Source organism: Copadichromis virginalis, linkage group LG17 (genome assembly GCF_057382275.1).
Source record: "Copadichromis virginalis isolate Kocher_CV1m ecotype Utaka linkage group LG17, C_Virginalis_male_GT1.1, whole genome shotgun sequence".
NCBI classification, from domain to species: domain Eukaryota; kingdom Metazoa; phylum Chordata; class Actinopteri; order Cichliformes; family Cichlidae; genus Copadichromis; species Copadichromis virginalis.
Window position 1 is genome coordinate 27,211,435 of NC_140634.1, and position 16,656 is coordinate 27,228,090.

The 16,656-nt window shown below is 40.0% G+C and overlaps 1 protein-coding gene across 3 annotated transcripts in view; it reads left to right on the forward strand.

Annotated features, from left to right (window-relative positions):
• Positions 1 to 16,656, forward strand: part of anks1b (ankyrin repeat and sterile alpha motif domain containing 1B) — a 274,373-nt gene that overhangs the window by 142,247 nt on the left and 115,470 nt on the right. For all 3 annotated transcript variants that reach the window (XM_085436749.1, XM_085436747.1, XM_085436748.1), the window contains exon 11: positions 10,018 to 10,174. In XM_085436749.1, coding sequence (XP_085292875.1) covers positions 10,018 to 10,174 — 157 coding nt within the window. The remainder of the gene's footprint in view (positions 1 to 10,017; positions 10,175 to 16,656) is intronic.

Consider the following 16,656-nt stretch of genomic DNA (forward strand, 5'->3'; position numbering starts at 1 on the left):
TATCTCAGTTGTTCTCCTGGCTGAAGTTTGGTCCTTTTACAGCATCCAGCTTCCAGCAAAGTTAGCTTGTTTATATTATGCTAACATACCTGTGTCGCTAGCGGTCACGTAGCACATCATTATATACCAGCTAGCCCAACTTCAGTAACCCTACAAACGTCACTGCTGTTTAGTTTTCTGTTGTCATTTATGTTGGAAATGATAACAGAGCTGTACTTTTTAATTTGTTTCCAAAACCCCGCAGTCAGGACATGCTATATTGTATTTAGATAGAAGCTAGCGAGCTAACTTCCTGCTAACTTCTAACTCCGTTAAATGTCATAAATTCCGTTTTCATGGATGCCTGGATGTTAAACTCAATTGTTACACCTGGTAGAGCAGAACGCTGATAATTTTATTAAAGATGAAAGACTTTAGAGAATTTTTCAACTCTCAGTAATGCCATAGTGATCGTTTGATATATGGACCTGCAGCGGAGTTTAGGTCCAGACATGGCTAGTGACGCCAGACTTAACGACCGGATAGAAATTTTAGAGATGTACTTAATTGCTTTCTTGTAGAATTGTATGGGAAACAAATCCCCCAAATCATAACCCACAACAGAACACATAGATGGAGATGAAGTTTTGACAGAATGGATACAATTGTGCCTGTGCAATGATTAAAAAAAAATTAAAATACAGCTTTTTTTACAGCATTCTGCAGGTTGCCAGATGGGATTTTGGTCAATGTTTGATTATCAAGAAAGAAGAACATACCCATTCAGTTTTGAACTGCCTTAATTTTTCTTCACATTCTGTCTCTTTTCTTTATTGGTATCCTCTACTGACCGCACCCCTCAGGCCCTCAGAGTGTCCTTTGTCCTTTCTTGTGTTCACCCCTCCTCTTTCTTTCTAATCAAATGGTCTCCATGAGGAAATGCCAGCAAATTATAGCGTCTATTCATATCTGATGGCCTGTGAACTCTGTGTACAGTGTGGGGTGGTGGATTGGCTGTTGGGTGGTACAGCGCTGGGTTTAACTGAAAAAGAGAGATTTGGGATTTAAGTTCCTCGGATGTAACAGAAGCAACAGCACATTTCCTGGTTGGGTTATCAGGCCTGCGCACATGCAAACAGGCACGCACACACAAATGCTATACATAACGAGAGTAAACTCAATCAGAGAAAAACACACAAAATATGCATGAAAGCTCTGACATGATCACACACGCATAAAACCCCCACCAAACTGTATCTGCAGCAGACAGACACGTACAAATGCCACACTGCATTATTACACAGATATAATCAGAAACAATCTTCTGGCCACATGTGGAGGCACATAGACACACACACACCCAAAACGCACACTGTCAGACGTTTAATCTGGCCTGGCAGTTGGATGGGAGCTGCATACGACCTGCTAATTAGTGGCCAGAGGAGGCCTCTGTTTGTCTGCTCTCTTCCTGTTCAGCTCAGACACAAGTTTCTCTGTCCTATCTCTTCCCTTTAAGATAGCGCGAGAGAGAGAGGGAGGGATATGAATGAAGACCGAGTGTGTCTGTTTGTTGGAGGCACAGCACACACTTCTCTGCGTGAAGCCTTTTTGACCACATTTTAAAGCTTTTTGACCCCCCCATCACCTCCAGGGACAAATGGGAGAATACCATCAGAATATCAGGTAGCTAAACCTGCTGTCACCCTGCCGGATTAATTTCATCTCCACATTCAGGTACTCCTAGGCTTCTGTCGAAAGATTTCTCGGCACCGACTGTCCTGTTTGAGATAGGTGGGACATGTGCTGTAGAGAGACTTGCTCAAACTTTAAGTTTGTTGCTCTCTTCAGTGAAGCCGGATCACTTGCTTTCTTGTCTCTCTTTGGCTTACTTTAGTGTAGAAAAAACAAGCACGTTGTCTGAGTTGCCTCCCATTTCTGTGCATTTTTCGTCTTTGTGCGTGAGGAAATCCTTTCTCCTAACTTACCGCACTCCCACTTCCTCTGCTTCTGTTCCTGAGCACAAAGTCATTTTCCTCTTCCCCCTCTGTCTCTCTGTCTCGTGCTCATCTCCTCGGGATTCGCTGACACAAACTCCAAAGTAAGTGTTGAGTAGGATCCTGGCGTCCTTTTGATCTACCTGTGTTTTCCTCTCCCTTCTCTTTTCGCTGTCTGTTTCTAGTCTTATCCAAAGCTGTGGTTTTTATTACACCTGTCAGATTTGACCTCCTTTCTTTTGCCTTGTTTCTGCCAAAGCAGCCAGGGTGGACGCTGGAGATTTAACAGGAATAATAAAAGGTGATGTAGAAGTGAAAGAGAGAAATGTAGCTATACCTGGTAGCAAAGGGTATAGCACAAGTTACAGCACAAAAATAGGTCTTTTTCAATACAATTATTGATTATTTATACCTGTATTCATTTAAGGAATACATTTAGTTACAGTTCTAACTATTGCCATTCTTTCAGTTTTCACCATCACTTCTTTTCATTTTGTTTTTTCCTCCCTTCAGATGCTAGTGGGGCAAAGCTTTCATTATTTCTTTCTGGAGATTTTGTCATATGCTTTTCTTCAGTGCATCTATTAATCAGTGTGACTCCGCTCGTAGCGTTTCAAAAGCTCTGGAATACAGAATGACATCCTCGTTGTTCCTGTGAACAATGGAGACAGTAGCTGAGATTATTCATAACTTTTCCCACCAAAATTTACCATGCGAGTTATTTATTTTCAGATCACAACTGAATTTCCTATGAACTCTGACACTTCCTTTTAAAAGGACAATGGTTCCACTTGTCTCCGTTTCGTTTTGGACCTCTGTTCACTGGAAGTGAACAGTAACTCGGAAAGCTTTATCTTCGTTCGCTCTAAAGTACTGCCCCCTCCCAGCTTCGCGCTTTGGAGCAATCTCATGCATTTCCTGGCAAATCTGACCCACTGAAAAACCCCTTTGGTATGATTACATTCCTACTAATAGTAATAATAATACTTCAATTTTCAAAACATAGATCCAAAATGCTTTGCAGAATAAATTGAAATGCCACTGATTGAAAATCGAGAATCAAAAAGAAAATTAAACACAGTTAAAACAAAAGCAAGTAAGAGCAGAATAAGACTTGGACAAACAGGGTAAATAATATGGCAGTGAGGTCAATACAATACAAATAAATGAATAAGAAAACAATCCTTATAGAAAAACAACAACCAAGAACAACTTTACGTAAAAATACGTTTTGAGGTATGACTAATGGTCCAATGTTGATCGCTCCTTGCTGAGATGATTTTTGTAGCTGCACGAGCTCGTCCATGGAGATGCTACATTTTATTACACCAACTTTGCATGTGCCTGATTTTCCAGAGTTTAAACATGTATGACAGTAATGACTACTCCACCTAGGTGTCTCCAGCAGCCATGGCTTTATAAGAAGATGCAAAGTCTGCTCTCCCCAGTTCTTCTTGTAAAGACATCCACAGTTGCAGGGCTCTAACACAAAGTGCCCAAATTCTTTTTGTAATGATGCCGGCTATGGGAACAGCTAAGAGGGCCTGCAATGGAGAATGCAAGCAGAGGAATTCCTGATGTTTGAGGATAATTTTTCCCCTTAAATTTAAATCCGTAAGTTGTAAGTTTACTAGCTGTCAGTCACATAACAGTAAAAAATTATCTTTATCTATAATTCTCTATATGATTCAACAGAAGCATATGTTAAACTTCTGCCTTATGTGATTGTAAATATACTTCAATTCAATTCAATTTTATTTATACAGCGCCAAATCACAACAACAGTCACCACAAGGTGCTATACATTGTAAGGTAGACCCTACAATAATACATACAATGAGAACCCCAACAATCAAATAATCCCCTATGAGTAAGCACTTTGGCGACAGTGGGAAGGAAAAACTCCCTTTTAATAGGAAGGAACCTCCAGCAGAACCAGGCTCAGGGAGGGGCGGCCATCTGCCGTGACCAGTACTTACATGTAAAGCCAGGATTGTTGCTAGACACAGTGCTAGATGAGCGCAGCTCCCCATTATTCAAATCCCAGTTATTTCTTTACTTATTTTGTAATGCAAAAAAGTCAGTTAAATTTATTTAAACATTAAATTATGCCATCTACTTTTCAGCAGCTGCCTTCCTGACAGACTGACTAGTCACTTCAATGATAGTATACCTCAATTCTGATGGTTTTTGTTTGTATTATTGCATGTTCTTGTTGCCTATTTTGCTGCTTCTTTAAAGAAAAAGTCAACTCTTTTTTTTCCATTTACCATCAATCTAAACGAATCCACCGCAAAAGGTAGAGCCTCTTAAAAAAAAAATTAAAAAGTGAGATTTTACTGGACCCCAGAAGATCAATACTGAGGCAGTAAAAGTGTGACGGCGATGCTGAAAGTCAGGTTTGTCAGGAGAAACACTACACTGATTTGTGGCACAAATCTGGGAGAGTAGGTAGCTCTTCAGAAAACATGGCAAATCTTTCCAAGTTAAAGCAGTGGAGCCATCAGCTTTATAACAGAAAGTGACAGCTTTAATGGGAATCTCAGTTGTGATTTGAAAACAAACAATGAGTAAAAAAAATGAATAATTTCAGCCATATTCTCATTTGGATCATGAATCAATGGGTTGTGTGAATTAGCCAAGTCTGGAAATAAATCCAGTGACAGCTCTCATACAGTCATTACAATGCTGGTGATGGGCACCAATCACAAGGAAGGTGAGATTTACCATAACAATATATAATAAATAAATAAATAAATTGCATTCATCTACCAAACTTCCATTTTCATATTATAGCCCGGGGTAAGGGGTACCACTGATTGTTGCTGTGAAGTAATCAGCCCGATTGCTGTAAGCATACATGCGGTGACATAAATGAGGCCCCAGGTTGTAAATCAATGTATACATGCAGAAAGGCAGTAATCAGGTTGTGCTTTTAGAAGCTATTGCAGTAATAATGACAAGTTTTGCTTCCTGATTTTTACTCATGACTGTGTAGTGACAAAAATGAGTTTTACAATAGATAAAAAGTGGAATCTTCCATAAACGTTTAGAGGCTACTTTTTAAAACAGTTCTCAGCCCTGTTCTGAATGCAATTATTTTCAATGGGAGAATATGTTACTGTTATATGTTTTCTATGAAACAAGCTTTTATTTCTAGTGTAAATCTATCACAAAAACCAAAAACACCTTTATACTTCTATAGCTGTTGCAATCTGAATTGATCCAATAACCTTTGAGACGTATCAGAAAAAAATTAAAGCGTCAGCTCTACTGTGAAGCTGATAAAGGTTTGGGGTATAGAGGTGTGTAAACCCATATGTGGTTATGGTTTGGTACGGTCTTAAAATCAATGTGAACATGATTTGTTGCACCTTTAATGGTCAAAATAATCTTTATGTCTCAGAAATGGCTCTTTATGGCTGTACTGGAGTGCTCTCAACCTTTCCTTCAGCTCCGTGAGGGAAATCTCTAGCTAACCAGGCTGTCACGTCAAATCTGTCAGCCGAGACGGGGCCACCTGTGGACTGAAGGCGCATAAGTCTGACTGGGTCTGACTGGATTAGTGGTAATGGCGGCCTAATCGAGTGCTGATGGAGATGGAAAAGGGGTAGAAAAAACAAGGGACTTTGAGTTTGTGGGCCTTTTAATGAAGTGGGGTGTGAAATAAATCCCAGACTGAGTGCAGAAGGTGTGAGCGAGAGAAATCATCAAAGGACTGATTGCTCTGTAAGCTAGAATGATTAATCAGTTTTGAGTGTGCTCAGTGTGTGATTGATGGCCTGGTGCAGTGTGGGTAATGTAGTAGCAGATGCTGACAAGAAGAGTAATGGCTGTTGAATTAGAAAAGAGATTAGGAGAAGAGGAACGGAAAGATGAAGTCATTGGGTTTAGAAATATGTATGAAGCAATGGTGAGAACAGGGGCAGCCACACACACAGTGAAGCGTTCACCACTGATCCCATTAGTAAGAGTACAACTTGGAGAAGGTTGCCAAGTGACACTTCAGAAATGATGATGGAGTCTAAGGGAAAGGACAGACATCCAGAGGCTGAGTCGCTGGAAAGAAATGTTTTGTCTTTTTGGCTGAAATGACGCTCGCCCCTGTAACCTTTTCCCCTGCTTCACATCACTCTCTCTTGTTTTTCATTCTTTCTTGGTACACATCTGCCTCACAGATAATGGACCTTTTGGGCTTCAGCTCTCTATCTGAGCCCTTTGGGGCTCAACCTTTTCACCAGCGCCGCAACAAAGTGCAATCTGAAATTTTCCTGAAATACCCAGAGAGCAAGGCTGTTATATAAAGGTCCCACAGAAACATTTCCTTATTTATGATTCTAAATTATTCAAATGAGAGCTGATTTTCAAAATGCTGCAAGCCTCATTTTGCTAAAAATCAATGATCTGTCTCATTTAATATGCAAATGACATTTCAGGCATTCTGCAGTCTGCAGTTTAGTCAGAGTGAATTACAATAAGGCTCACAAATGTGTCCAACAGCACTTATTGAGAGAATTGAATGAAGAGTATCCTGTAATTTCTATTAAGGGGCGGATAAGAAATGATCAAGAGGAACCTTTTAAGTTTATTGTGCAAGTTTGGATTTCTAACCTTTTATTTTGGGGAAATGGGAAAAGAAAATCCAACCTGGCTCTGTTAACGGACTAGAGAGAAACCTAATGTTACGGAGCCTGATCCATTTCCTAAGGACTCCGTACTGCCCTTGACTAGAGACCAGCTGTCAGCAGCTCAATTAGCTGATGAAACAATAAAGAGCTGTTTCAAACGTATGGTAAGTGCTGAGCAAGCCAAAAAGGAGCAACAAGCCTATTTCATAGAACATGATGTTCTAATGCGTCAGTGGTCTCCACCAGGTGCAGAAGGTGCAGATTGGAGTAAGGTCAAGCAGATTGTAGTGCCCTCTGCGTACCGGCAGAAGATCCTGGCCCTTGCCCATGAAAGCCAGTGGTCAGGACACTTGGGCATCACAAAAACATACCAGCTACTATTAAAACATTTCTTTTGGCCTGGTATGAAGCGTGATGTTTCTAAATTTTGCAACAGTTGCCATGTATGTCAGATTGCAGGTAAGCCACCAGGAGGAAGGAGGGGCGGATGGGGGTGATGGGTTAAAACTATGTTATCCCACCTGTTCTAGACCCCGTTTGTCTAACTCTGAAATGCTAAAAGCATTGCCGGGTTTGCTTGGGCATCTGATGTCAGAGCAGCAAGAGGGCCTAATTGCCTTAATTAGGGAATACACCTGTTTATTCGGGGATGTGCCAACTGCCCGGACATATGCCCGCCCCAACTTCATGCGGATCCGAGCCTGTCAGACTGCACACACCATTGGCTCCTGCAGGAGCCTGGAGTACGGCGGACAAGTGACACAGCTGTCTGCAGTTATGACAAGTGACACAGCTGACTGCAGTTACCTGATAGTATAAAAGGCTGAGGAGTCTTCATTCGTCGAGGGACTTGTTGATTTGAACAGACTGTACAGAGAGTCCCTCCCTTTTGCCTTTTGCCTGTGTTTTGTGTTGCCTCCTGCGAGACGTTTAGTAGAGCAGTGCTCTACTGGTGTTATTAATCGTGGTGTTTAAAGTTTCTCTGCTGCCTAGTGAGTTGTTTCACTAACGGATTTCAGTTGTGTTAATAAACCTTATGTCTGTCGTCCTATCTAACTCCTTGGTCTCTGGGCTCGTTTATGTTACGTCCGCTGCCGCCTAGCAGAGCCGGGCCGTAACACTAAAGAGAGAAAGTAGAGGCAAACAAGTTCATGTGTTTGATTAGGATAGAAGTTAAATTTGTGAATGGAAATAAGGACTCCCCTATTCCTTAGACCTAAACTAGTTGTCCGTTAAATAAGTTAAAAATGTTACAAAGACAAAAGTTTAATGTTTGCAAATACCCTTAAGACACTTGAGCCTTGAGCCACCTTTAGCAATAGCGACTTGAACTTATCTCTCACATCATTGTGAAGGTATTTTGGTCCACTCTTCTTTACAGCATTGTTTCAGTTCATTGAGGTTTGTGGGCATTCATTTATGCACAGTTCCCGTCACAGCATCTCAATGAAGTTGAGGTCGTAAGTTTAACTTTGCCATTGCAATTCGTGCTGTGCTTGGGATCTCTGTCCTGCTGCATGACCCAAATTTGGCCAAGCTTTGGCTTTTAAACAGATGGCCTCACATTTGACACTAGAATACTTTGGTATATAGCGGACTTCAAACAAGCCTGTGTCCTCCTCTATTAACCTTCGTTATTTTGCTAAATAGTTTTAATATGCTCATATTTGTTTTTACTATATATGGTGCTGGGCATTATGGCCAAACATTATGGACATTACTCCAAAAATAGTAGGTAGTTTGTTTAAATCCAACTTTTCAAACGTAAGCCGTGCTGTCTTCAGCTTTTACTCCTCTCTTCTGTGGAACCAGCTCCCAGTTTGAATTCTATTTTTAAGATTAGGCTTAAAACATTTCCTTTTGATAAAGCTTATAGTCAGGGCTGGGTCAGGTGACTAAACCCAATAGACCTTGGCTGCTGGGGGCTGCCCATAATGCTGTCTTTACACACTTTTGCAGTTTCTCAGAGCATTGTCTAACCTTGGGGTGACTTTGCTGATATGTTCACTCCTGGGAAGATTGTGGCATTATGTTAACACACACCTGCTGACTATGGTTGCTGCTTGCGCTCTTAATTCCTGTGAAAGCAGTTAAGATGTATCTTGTTCTTTTTCACACAACTTTTTTGTCTTTGTTATGAAGTTTTGCTGATTTCATTTCTCACACTTGAAACCTCAGCTGGGTTAGGGGTAAACCCTTGCACAAGGTGCATCTTAAAAACCTTGCCTATCAAGATAATCATTTACTTCGCTGCTATTTTTACCCTGCAAATAATTGGATTTTGATTTATTTATTAATTTAATTTGTATTTCAAACAGAAAAACTAACAATTAAAAATTTCCAGGTTAATTCTGCCTTTTTTTTTTTTTTTTTTTACCTTTAATGTATGAACTCTGTCCTCTTTTTCTTAGTGACTCCTTTCCTCTTTTACGCATAAATATTTTCACGCCATGTGATCATACCCTGAAGCTATTGCACCATCAGAAGATCAGCAGCCTGCTCTCTCAACATTTAATAAGTTGAAATAAAGCTTTTGTATCCCCTTGTATGTTTGTACTTCAAGGTTAGGGTTTGGCTTTGGTTATCCTATCCTATTATTAAAGGATTTTGATCACGTTCATGAGATTCGTCACATTAAGCCTTCAAAGATTAAAGTAAAAACTGCAGTAATGTTACAGCAATTATATGGGAGAAAAGTTGTCTCTTTTGTGTTAAGGAAAAGCTCCAGGAAAGTCTTGTCGATCACATTGAGGACAAAACCCCAAAGTGACTTTCGGATTTTAAAGAAACGAGGAAACTTCAAACTTTTCCCAACCCTTTATTTTAAGAGAAGACTGGCCTAAACCTTTGATGATAATCCAATTGTGTGAACACGGTTGGACTTGAATGATAGCCTTGAGCTGAACTCGCATTACTGATCTGATGTGGTTATTTTCCTTTGTTGTTTGTAATGAAGCACCTCAGGCCAAGGCAAACAAAAAGAACTTTAGCCCCTTAACAGACCTCTTTTTGTCTTAAAAAAAAATAAAAATCTGCCCTCTCTTGCTTTTAAAAAGTCACAAAATAAGAATTCCTGGCTGGACTCAATCAGAGGCTTCTTCACTTCCCTTTTCAAAGACCATTCATTAACATGACACATCATCTATGGGTCTCTGGAAGGGTATAATACCAGTTTGGCTGAAGTACATAATTAATGATGTAATTAGTGGTGTTTGTCTTATAATGAATGGAGTGCGGCTGGTAGCTTCCAGTGGAATCATTTGAATAAAACATGTAAAATTATGGTGGTGTAAAGAAAAACAGCTATCAGATTTTTCTTGTTGGTGGCTATTATGATATGTTTAACAAACTACCCTACCATTTCTCTTTCCGTGTTTTTTTTTTTTTTTTTTTTTTTTCCTCCTTCTCCCTCCCAGGATTCAAAGCGTTCGGCAGAGATCGTCACTTCTCCTTCGCTGGATGTTTTCCTTCCAGAAGACGAGGACAACCCGTATGAGTCTGTGACCACCGCTGTCACACGCAAACCCTCCTCTCTTGATATCAATCAACGACTCAACGCCTGTCCACGCAATGGTAGGATAGCTACACATATATCTGGCACCTAAAATACTAAAACAGTCCAGTAACTTGCATTTATAAACTTAGGTGTCCTTTTATTTAGGTTATGTAAATATAATACTTACTTGAATATCTAAGACTTTAGACACATTATTAGATACACCTTGCTAGTACCAGGTTGGACCCAAGTTTGCCTTCAGAATTGGCTTCATTCTTCATGGCACATTTTCAAGTACTGGAAACGTTCCTCAGAGATTTTGGTCTGAATTAACATGATGCTACACATCCATGATGTGAACATCCTATTCCACCCCTGGGATCTGGTGACTGTGCGAGTACTGTGTACTCATTATCATGTTCAAGAAACCATTTTGAGATGATTTGAGCTTTGAGAGATGGCAAGATATTCTGCCAGCACACTGTGGTCACAAAGGGGTTTACACAGTCAGCAACAATACTAAGGTAAAAAACGTTCAGTGCCAAGAAAATATCCCCCACACTGTTACACCACCACCAGCAGCAGCATGAACTTTTGATAAAAGGCATGATGGATCCATGCTTTCCTGTTCTTTACACCAAATTGTGCCCATGCTGAAAATGAGACCCATCAGACCAGGCAGCAGTTTTTCAGTGTTCTGTTGCGCAATATGAATTGAAGGCTCAGTTCAAGCCTTAGCTGGCAGGAGTGGCACCTGGTGTTCAAATATGCTCCTCTGCATTCATTGGTTGTATATAGTGGTTATTTGAGCTAGTGCTTTCTTTCTATCAGTTTGAAGCAGTCTGAACATTCTCTTCTGCACTCTTAACCCTCTCAGGCTCAAATTAAACTTTTTGTTGCTAATGCACAACCAAGTCCTGCAGTGGTACTTCTGAGTAAAAAAAACTCATAAAATATGTATGCGGGGTAATCGGGTTGTTAGTTTTTAACTGTTGCAAATTGGCAACGCCTGGGTCGAGAGGGTTAAAGCGTTACCAAGAGTGCTGTCACTGACTGGATATTTTCTCTTTTTTTAGGCCATTCTCTTTAAGTCCTTGAGATGGTTGTGTGGAAAAATCCCAGTAGATGAGCAGTTTGTGAAGTACTCAAACCAGTCTGTCTGGTGCCAACAACCATGCTGTGTTTAAAGTCACTTAAAGTCCCCATTCTGATGCTCTGTTTGAACTTGATGTCTTAACCATGTCTGCATGCCTAAATACATTGAGTTGCTGCCATGTGATTGGCTGATTGGATATTTGGGCAAGAAAGTAGCCAGTAAGTGTAGGTTTTATTTAGGGGTGCAACAATACTCGTATCAGTATTGAACCGTTCGATACAGTGCTTTCGGTTCGGTACGCATATGTATCGAACAATACAAAAAAATTTATTTATTTTATCAACTTTTCTTCTGACGATGCTGTCTGTGTTGAGCGCTCAGTGAATCTGCATTTGCCTACTCCGCCTAGGCTGCACTGTCGAGTGCAGATCCACTGAGCGCAGCGCAAGCTAGCAAGACAGAAGCTAAGCTCGTAATTGAACCTCCCCCACCCTCATTCAGATCTGGCGTTTGGAACTATCTTGGTTTTCATGTGAAGCATGACCCTGATGGTAAGCGCGTCATCGACAAAAGTAAAACAGTATGGTGGATGTGCCACGCAATGCTCAATTGGTGGGAATTAGTGCATTAGCGCAGTTAGCTTGTTAACGTGTTGACGCCGTCCAGCCCCACGCACAGGGCGATCCGCGGTAACTCGTTAACGGAGATTTGCTGCGTTATGGCGTTAATGTCATACAGAAAATGTACAGTCTGTCACTGCAGAAAATCTTAGAATGGTCTTAGAATAATTTGACAGTGGAACATATGGTACATTCAAGTACAAGCCATGATCCATATGAAAATCCCACTGCTGTGAAGATCACGACTTCAGTAGCAGAAACGAGCCAGCTGAAAGCCAAACATATTGCCTATTCAACATGAACACACAGTTTTATGGCAGTAAACAAGTGTGGAGACAGTGGGTGAGAGTGAGAGCAGCAGTGTTTGGGATACATGCATTGTTAAAAATATGGTGGCTTTTGTTGGTCTTCATTTATTTAAGGCAGCTTAGCTGATTTTTAAAATTGATGACCGAGATTAGATGTTAGTATCAGGGTAATATACAGATGAGGTCTGAGTTTCTATTTTAATTTTCCACTCCCCAGTAATAATTAGTTCCTAAAACGTACTTTTAATTTGTGTACTTCATTTTCATCCTGTCTTCATCACCTCATAAACATAACCTTAAAATCTTTATAGATCCTGCTGCTGCTTCAGCTTTGTCAACAAAAAGCTTACCAACGATTGGAACTCAATATTTAATTGACATCGTATCAAAAGTTGAAACTTTAATTTAAAATATATTCCCAAGTTAGAATAGAGGCCTGTTTATCACTGTGCATGGAGAGCAGATGCTTCTGTTGCCTTGCTTTGTATATAATTTCAACTGCTCAACAGCTTAGGACTGCCATCTTTTCATATTACAGAGGTTTTCATTGCCAGATTAGCACCCAGAGTCTGTTACTGTTACTGTAGTTTAAATCTACAAAAAAACGTGGGTTGGAGCAAATTAATAACTAATTAATATCATATGCAAACAGTTGCTCGTTTATATTCCTAAATATTGAGGTTCCTTTTAGTCTAGGAGCAGGTGGAAATAAATATTTTATCCGTGAGCTAAATAACTGTTTCTGCAAACAACTGAAATAATTAAAATGCATTGACTAGGGTTCATTGATAAATATCTAATGGCATCTTCCACATTCAATACTGACATTAATAGAAAGTGGTCAGCTGCTAGATTTGGGTGTTAAAACGAAATAGTTGATGTAGAATATTGATCGCGTTGCATCTCTCTCTTTCACAATGTATCTTCTATTCTGTCTTCTGCCCATCACCTCAAACTGCTGATGTCAGATGGCTGCCCCTCTCTGAGCCTGGTTCTGATCGAGTTTTTTTTCCTATTTAAAACTGAGCTTTTCCTTTCCACTGTCACCAAATGGTTCCTCAAAAGTAGTTGTTTGGTTCTTGGGGTTTTCTCTGTATTACTGTAGGGTCTCTACCTTCTTGTGATTTGGCACTGTGTAAATAAAACTGAATTGAACTGAAAGTGTATTACTGATTGCTAAAAAATCTTCTTCCAGGCATGGGTGTACTTCTTGAGAAGCAGTGCAAATATTGTATTTGCACTGCTCTCTGAGTAACTTCTAACTTCTTTCAGTCTAAAAATGCGTTTATAACTAAAGCAGCAACCATTCAGCGATTTATACCTGATTCGGTGTACCTTTTCACTGTCATCCACACTGTTTTCTAATCTGTTTCTAGCATGAGCTAATCCCTCGGCCTTTGACCTTTCAGTCAGTTCTGTTTGCTCACCGCTTGTTTGGTCTGCGGCGTTGTGCCTCTGCACCCACGACAACAAACACCCACGGATGCATTCACCCCTTTCACTCGACTACACACTGCTGCAGGTTGTCACGGCAACTGCATCACCGGCTGGTGAGTCACCTGAATGTTGCCATGGGAACTGTCTTGCTAGTGACACCCCCCTCCCCACCACTCCTGAGCAGAGGAGCAGCGAGAGGCTACTGTAGAGCCTTGTTTTCTGTGTGTTTGTCCCGTGCTCGACTGTTGGATCTTGCTCATCATCGACTGTTTGAGAGTTGAGAGTTGAACTGTCAGCACACACTCTAGATTGTGTGCGTGCATGTGATAGGTTAGTTGTTTTATGTCAAAGTGTTTTTGGGTGGAGAATTGCTCCACTGACGTAAAGGAATAGTGTGGGTGTTATATTTGTTCTCATCTCTCTGAGTGCTGTTACCTGGCCAAATGAGAGGGAAAGAGAGCCACACATACAGAGATTGGGAATAAGACTGAGATGTGAGGCAGAGCTGACTACATATCTATGGTATAGGTAAGCATGACAAGAAGGACATATTCACCTATAACATTGAGATAGTTTACATATAACATAGATAACTCCTTCCAGGTATCAGATAATGTGTTAATCCAGATAGACCAAAGGTAAGAAAGACTCTGAGATGGACCATGGACAGGTTATACATTCAGTAGAGGAAGTCAAAGGTTGACTCAGGCTGAGCCATCTCCATGAAAATGACACAGCAGGAGGGAAAATCCTGGATTCCTGCTCTGAGTCCAGTCACATGTCAGCCTAATTGGACATGGGTGTGAGTCAGTCTCTCTTTATCTGCCTCTGAGAGGAAGGATGTGGTGATCAAGGAACATGAGGAGGAAAGGGCTGAGATGAGAGGAAAAGGAAGAGCAGAGTGGGACTTGGTGCAATACACTGCAAAAAATTTGGTTTGTTCTTTGGTGTTATCATATTTAAGTTACTGTGTGGAGGTTTTGGGAAAATACTTAGAAAAGTTCATTACAACCACTGTATTTATTGCAAAAAAGAGCTTTAACAACAACAATAACCACCAATGCATAAGTTAAGGAACAATGTGTTGTGATTTCTAGAGGGATAGACAGGGGTTAGAGTTAAAGGGCTGCATTAAATTTAAAGGTATAGTTTTTTGGACAACCAGAAGTTTTTCTATACCATATGTGGTGTAGGATTGTGGAATAGTTTAACTCTGGAATTAAATCAATGTCCAAACATAACATTATAAAGAAATAATTTCCACAAGGTACAGGGATTTAGAAGGATGCCAGTCACTGGATGAAATATAAGTTCTATATAGATGGTTTATAAAGGTATTATAAGATAATTATTCTTTTTTTTAAAAAAGCCACATCTTATTTTAAATACTGTTTTATTATCAAAAAAGCATTTATTTGCTGATATGTTTTAATAAAATTGTAATGAGCCTATTAATGTTGCCAGCAACATTAACAGGTTAGGCCTGTTTTCTGACCACAGTAACAACGGCAGAAGAGACAATTTTTTTAACAGCACTATAAAAAGTTCTGGTTCAAGATTTGTTAAACTGGGGACACGAAATGAACGCTACTGCCTCAACATAAAATCTCCACACAGACGGATCAGATGTTACATATGCATTTACAGTTTGTGAAATTGTGTCACAGTCAAAAATGGTGCATAATTACTAGCCTATATTGTGCATCTGAAAATTTTTTAAAGTTAACATCATCAGCGCCTGTAGTGGAAAGCAGGTATCTGAAAATAGGAGTATTTCATAAACTCATATTTAGAAAATGACAAAGAACTTATTACAATTTTTTTATATTTAAGTATTACCAGAAACTCGATCTTTCTAAAAAGGTTCATTTGGATTTGGTTTATGGTGTCATACATACCTGGGGAATATTACACTCCTGAATGTCCATATTCATAGTGTCAGAGTACCAGATATTCATCCTAAAAAAATTGAAGGGTCTAGCTGGATATTTTTTGTAGTGTAAACCCTGCCTGATAGCCACCTGTCTTGTTATTGCTGGTTAGTGGTCTGCAGGTGTGGGCTGCTGCAGTCTCACAGTTGAGGAGGGGAAGATGCTACAATACACTCAGAAGCTTCAAAGAATCAGGGCGGTTTTATCAAAATTCATCTGCTGACTGTCACTCAGCCTAGCCGCTACAGAAACACCAGGGGCCTGTTGTCACTGAGACTGCCATCCCAAACAATTTCCTGCATTTCATGTCTTGGCTTCTTGAATTCCTCACCAACCTTTCATCTCTTTTTATTTTACTTTTAACTTTATTTTTTTCTGTCTCCTAAAGCACTTGTCAAGAGATTCTCCACAGAGTGTTAGAGGCGCAGTCCTCCTTCTGATGCTGCGGTATTCATGGGAACGCGGTATCCCTTTGCACAATATGCCCTCTGATATGAAAACTGTCACTTTTGACAATGAAGAGGCTGAATTATTTTCTTTATAATGCAAAGTACATGGAGTATATAGTTGCGCACGTAATCCTTTTATTCTTCGAGTCCTAAGGCAAGTCATTTTTTATTTTATGTCAGGATTATATTTATTCCTTTCTGATAGAATTTCCTTTGTTTTGAATGAGAGAATACATTTCTGCTGCACTGTTTGCCTGCAGATAGATTTAATGTACATTTGTCAGATTCGTTTTATTCATTTTTACATGTATACAGATTCAGATAGAAATACAACTGCTTGCCAAGTGTAAATTAAAACACTCATGCAGAGAGTGGAATGTAACAAGCTAGTAGGAGAGGCAGAAACATATCTGGTGTCACTTTCAACCATCAGATGTCTCAGTTTTCTTTTGTGCAGTTTCTCAACCTTAAATTATTCTTTTTTTGTTTAGTTTTTGCTCTGCTACTAAGAAGCACATTTATTAAGTTACTCAGTATTTGTAACTGTGACATTTAACCAGTTAAACAGTTCTGCAGTACTGGTAATCAGTTTAACAATCAGTAGATTTGAACTCCAGGAATGCTGCTGTAACAGCCCGATTGCAGAAACGCACAGGAGCACTGCAGGTAAAGTGCGATCCTGCAGATAGGAAAACAGGCAGCAGAGTGGTGAGGAGGG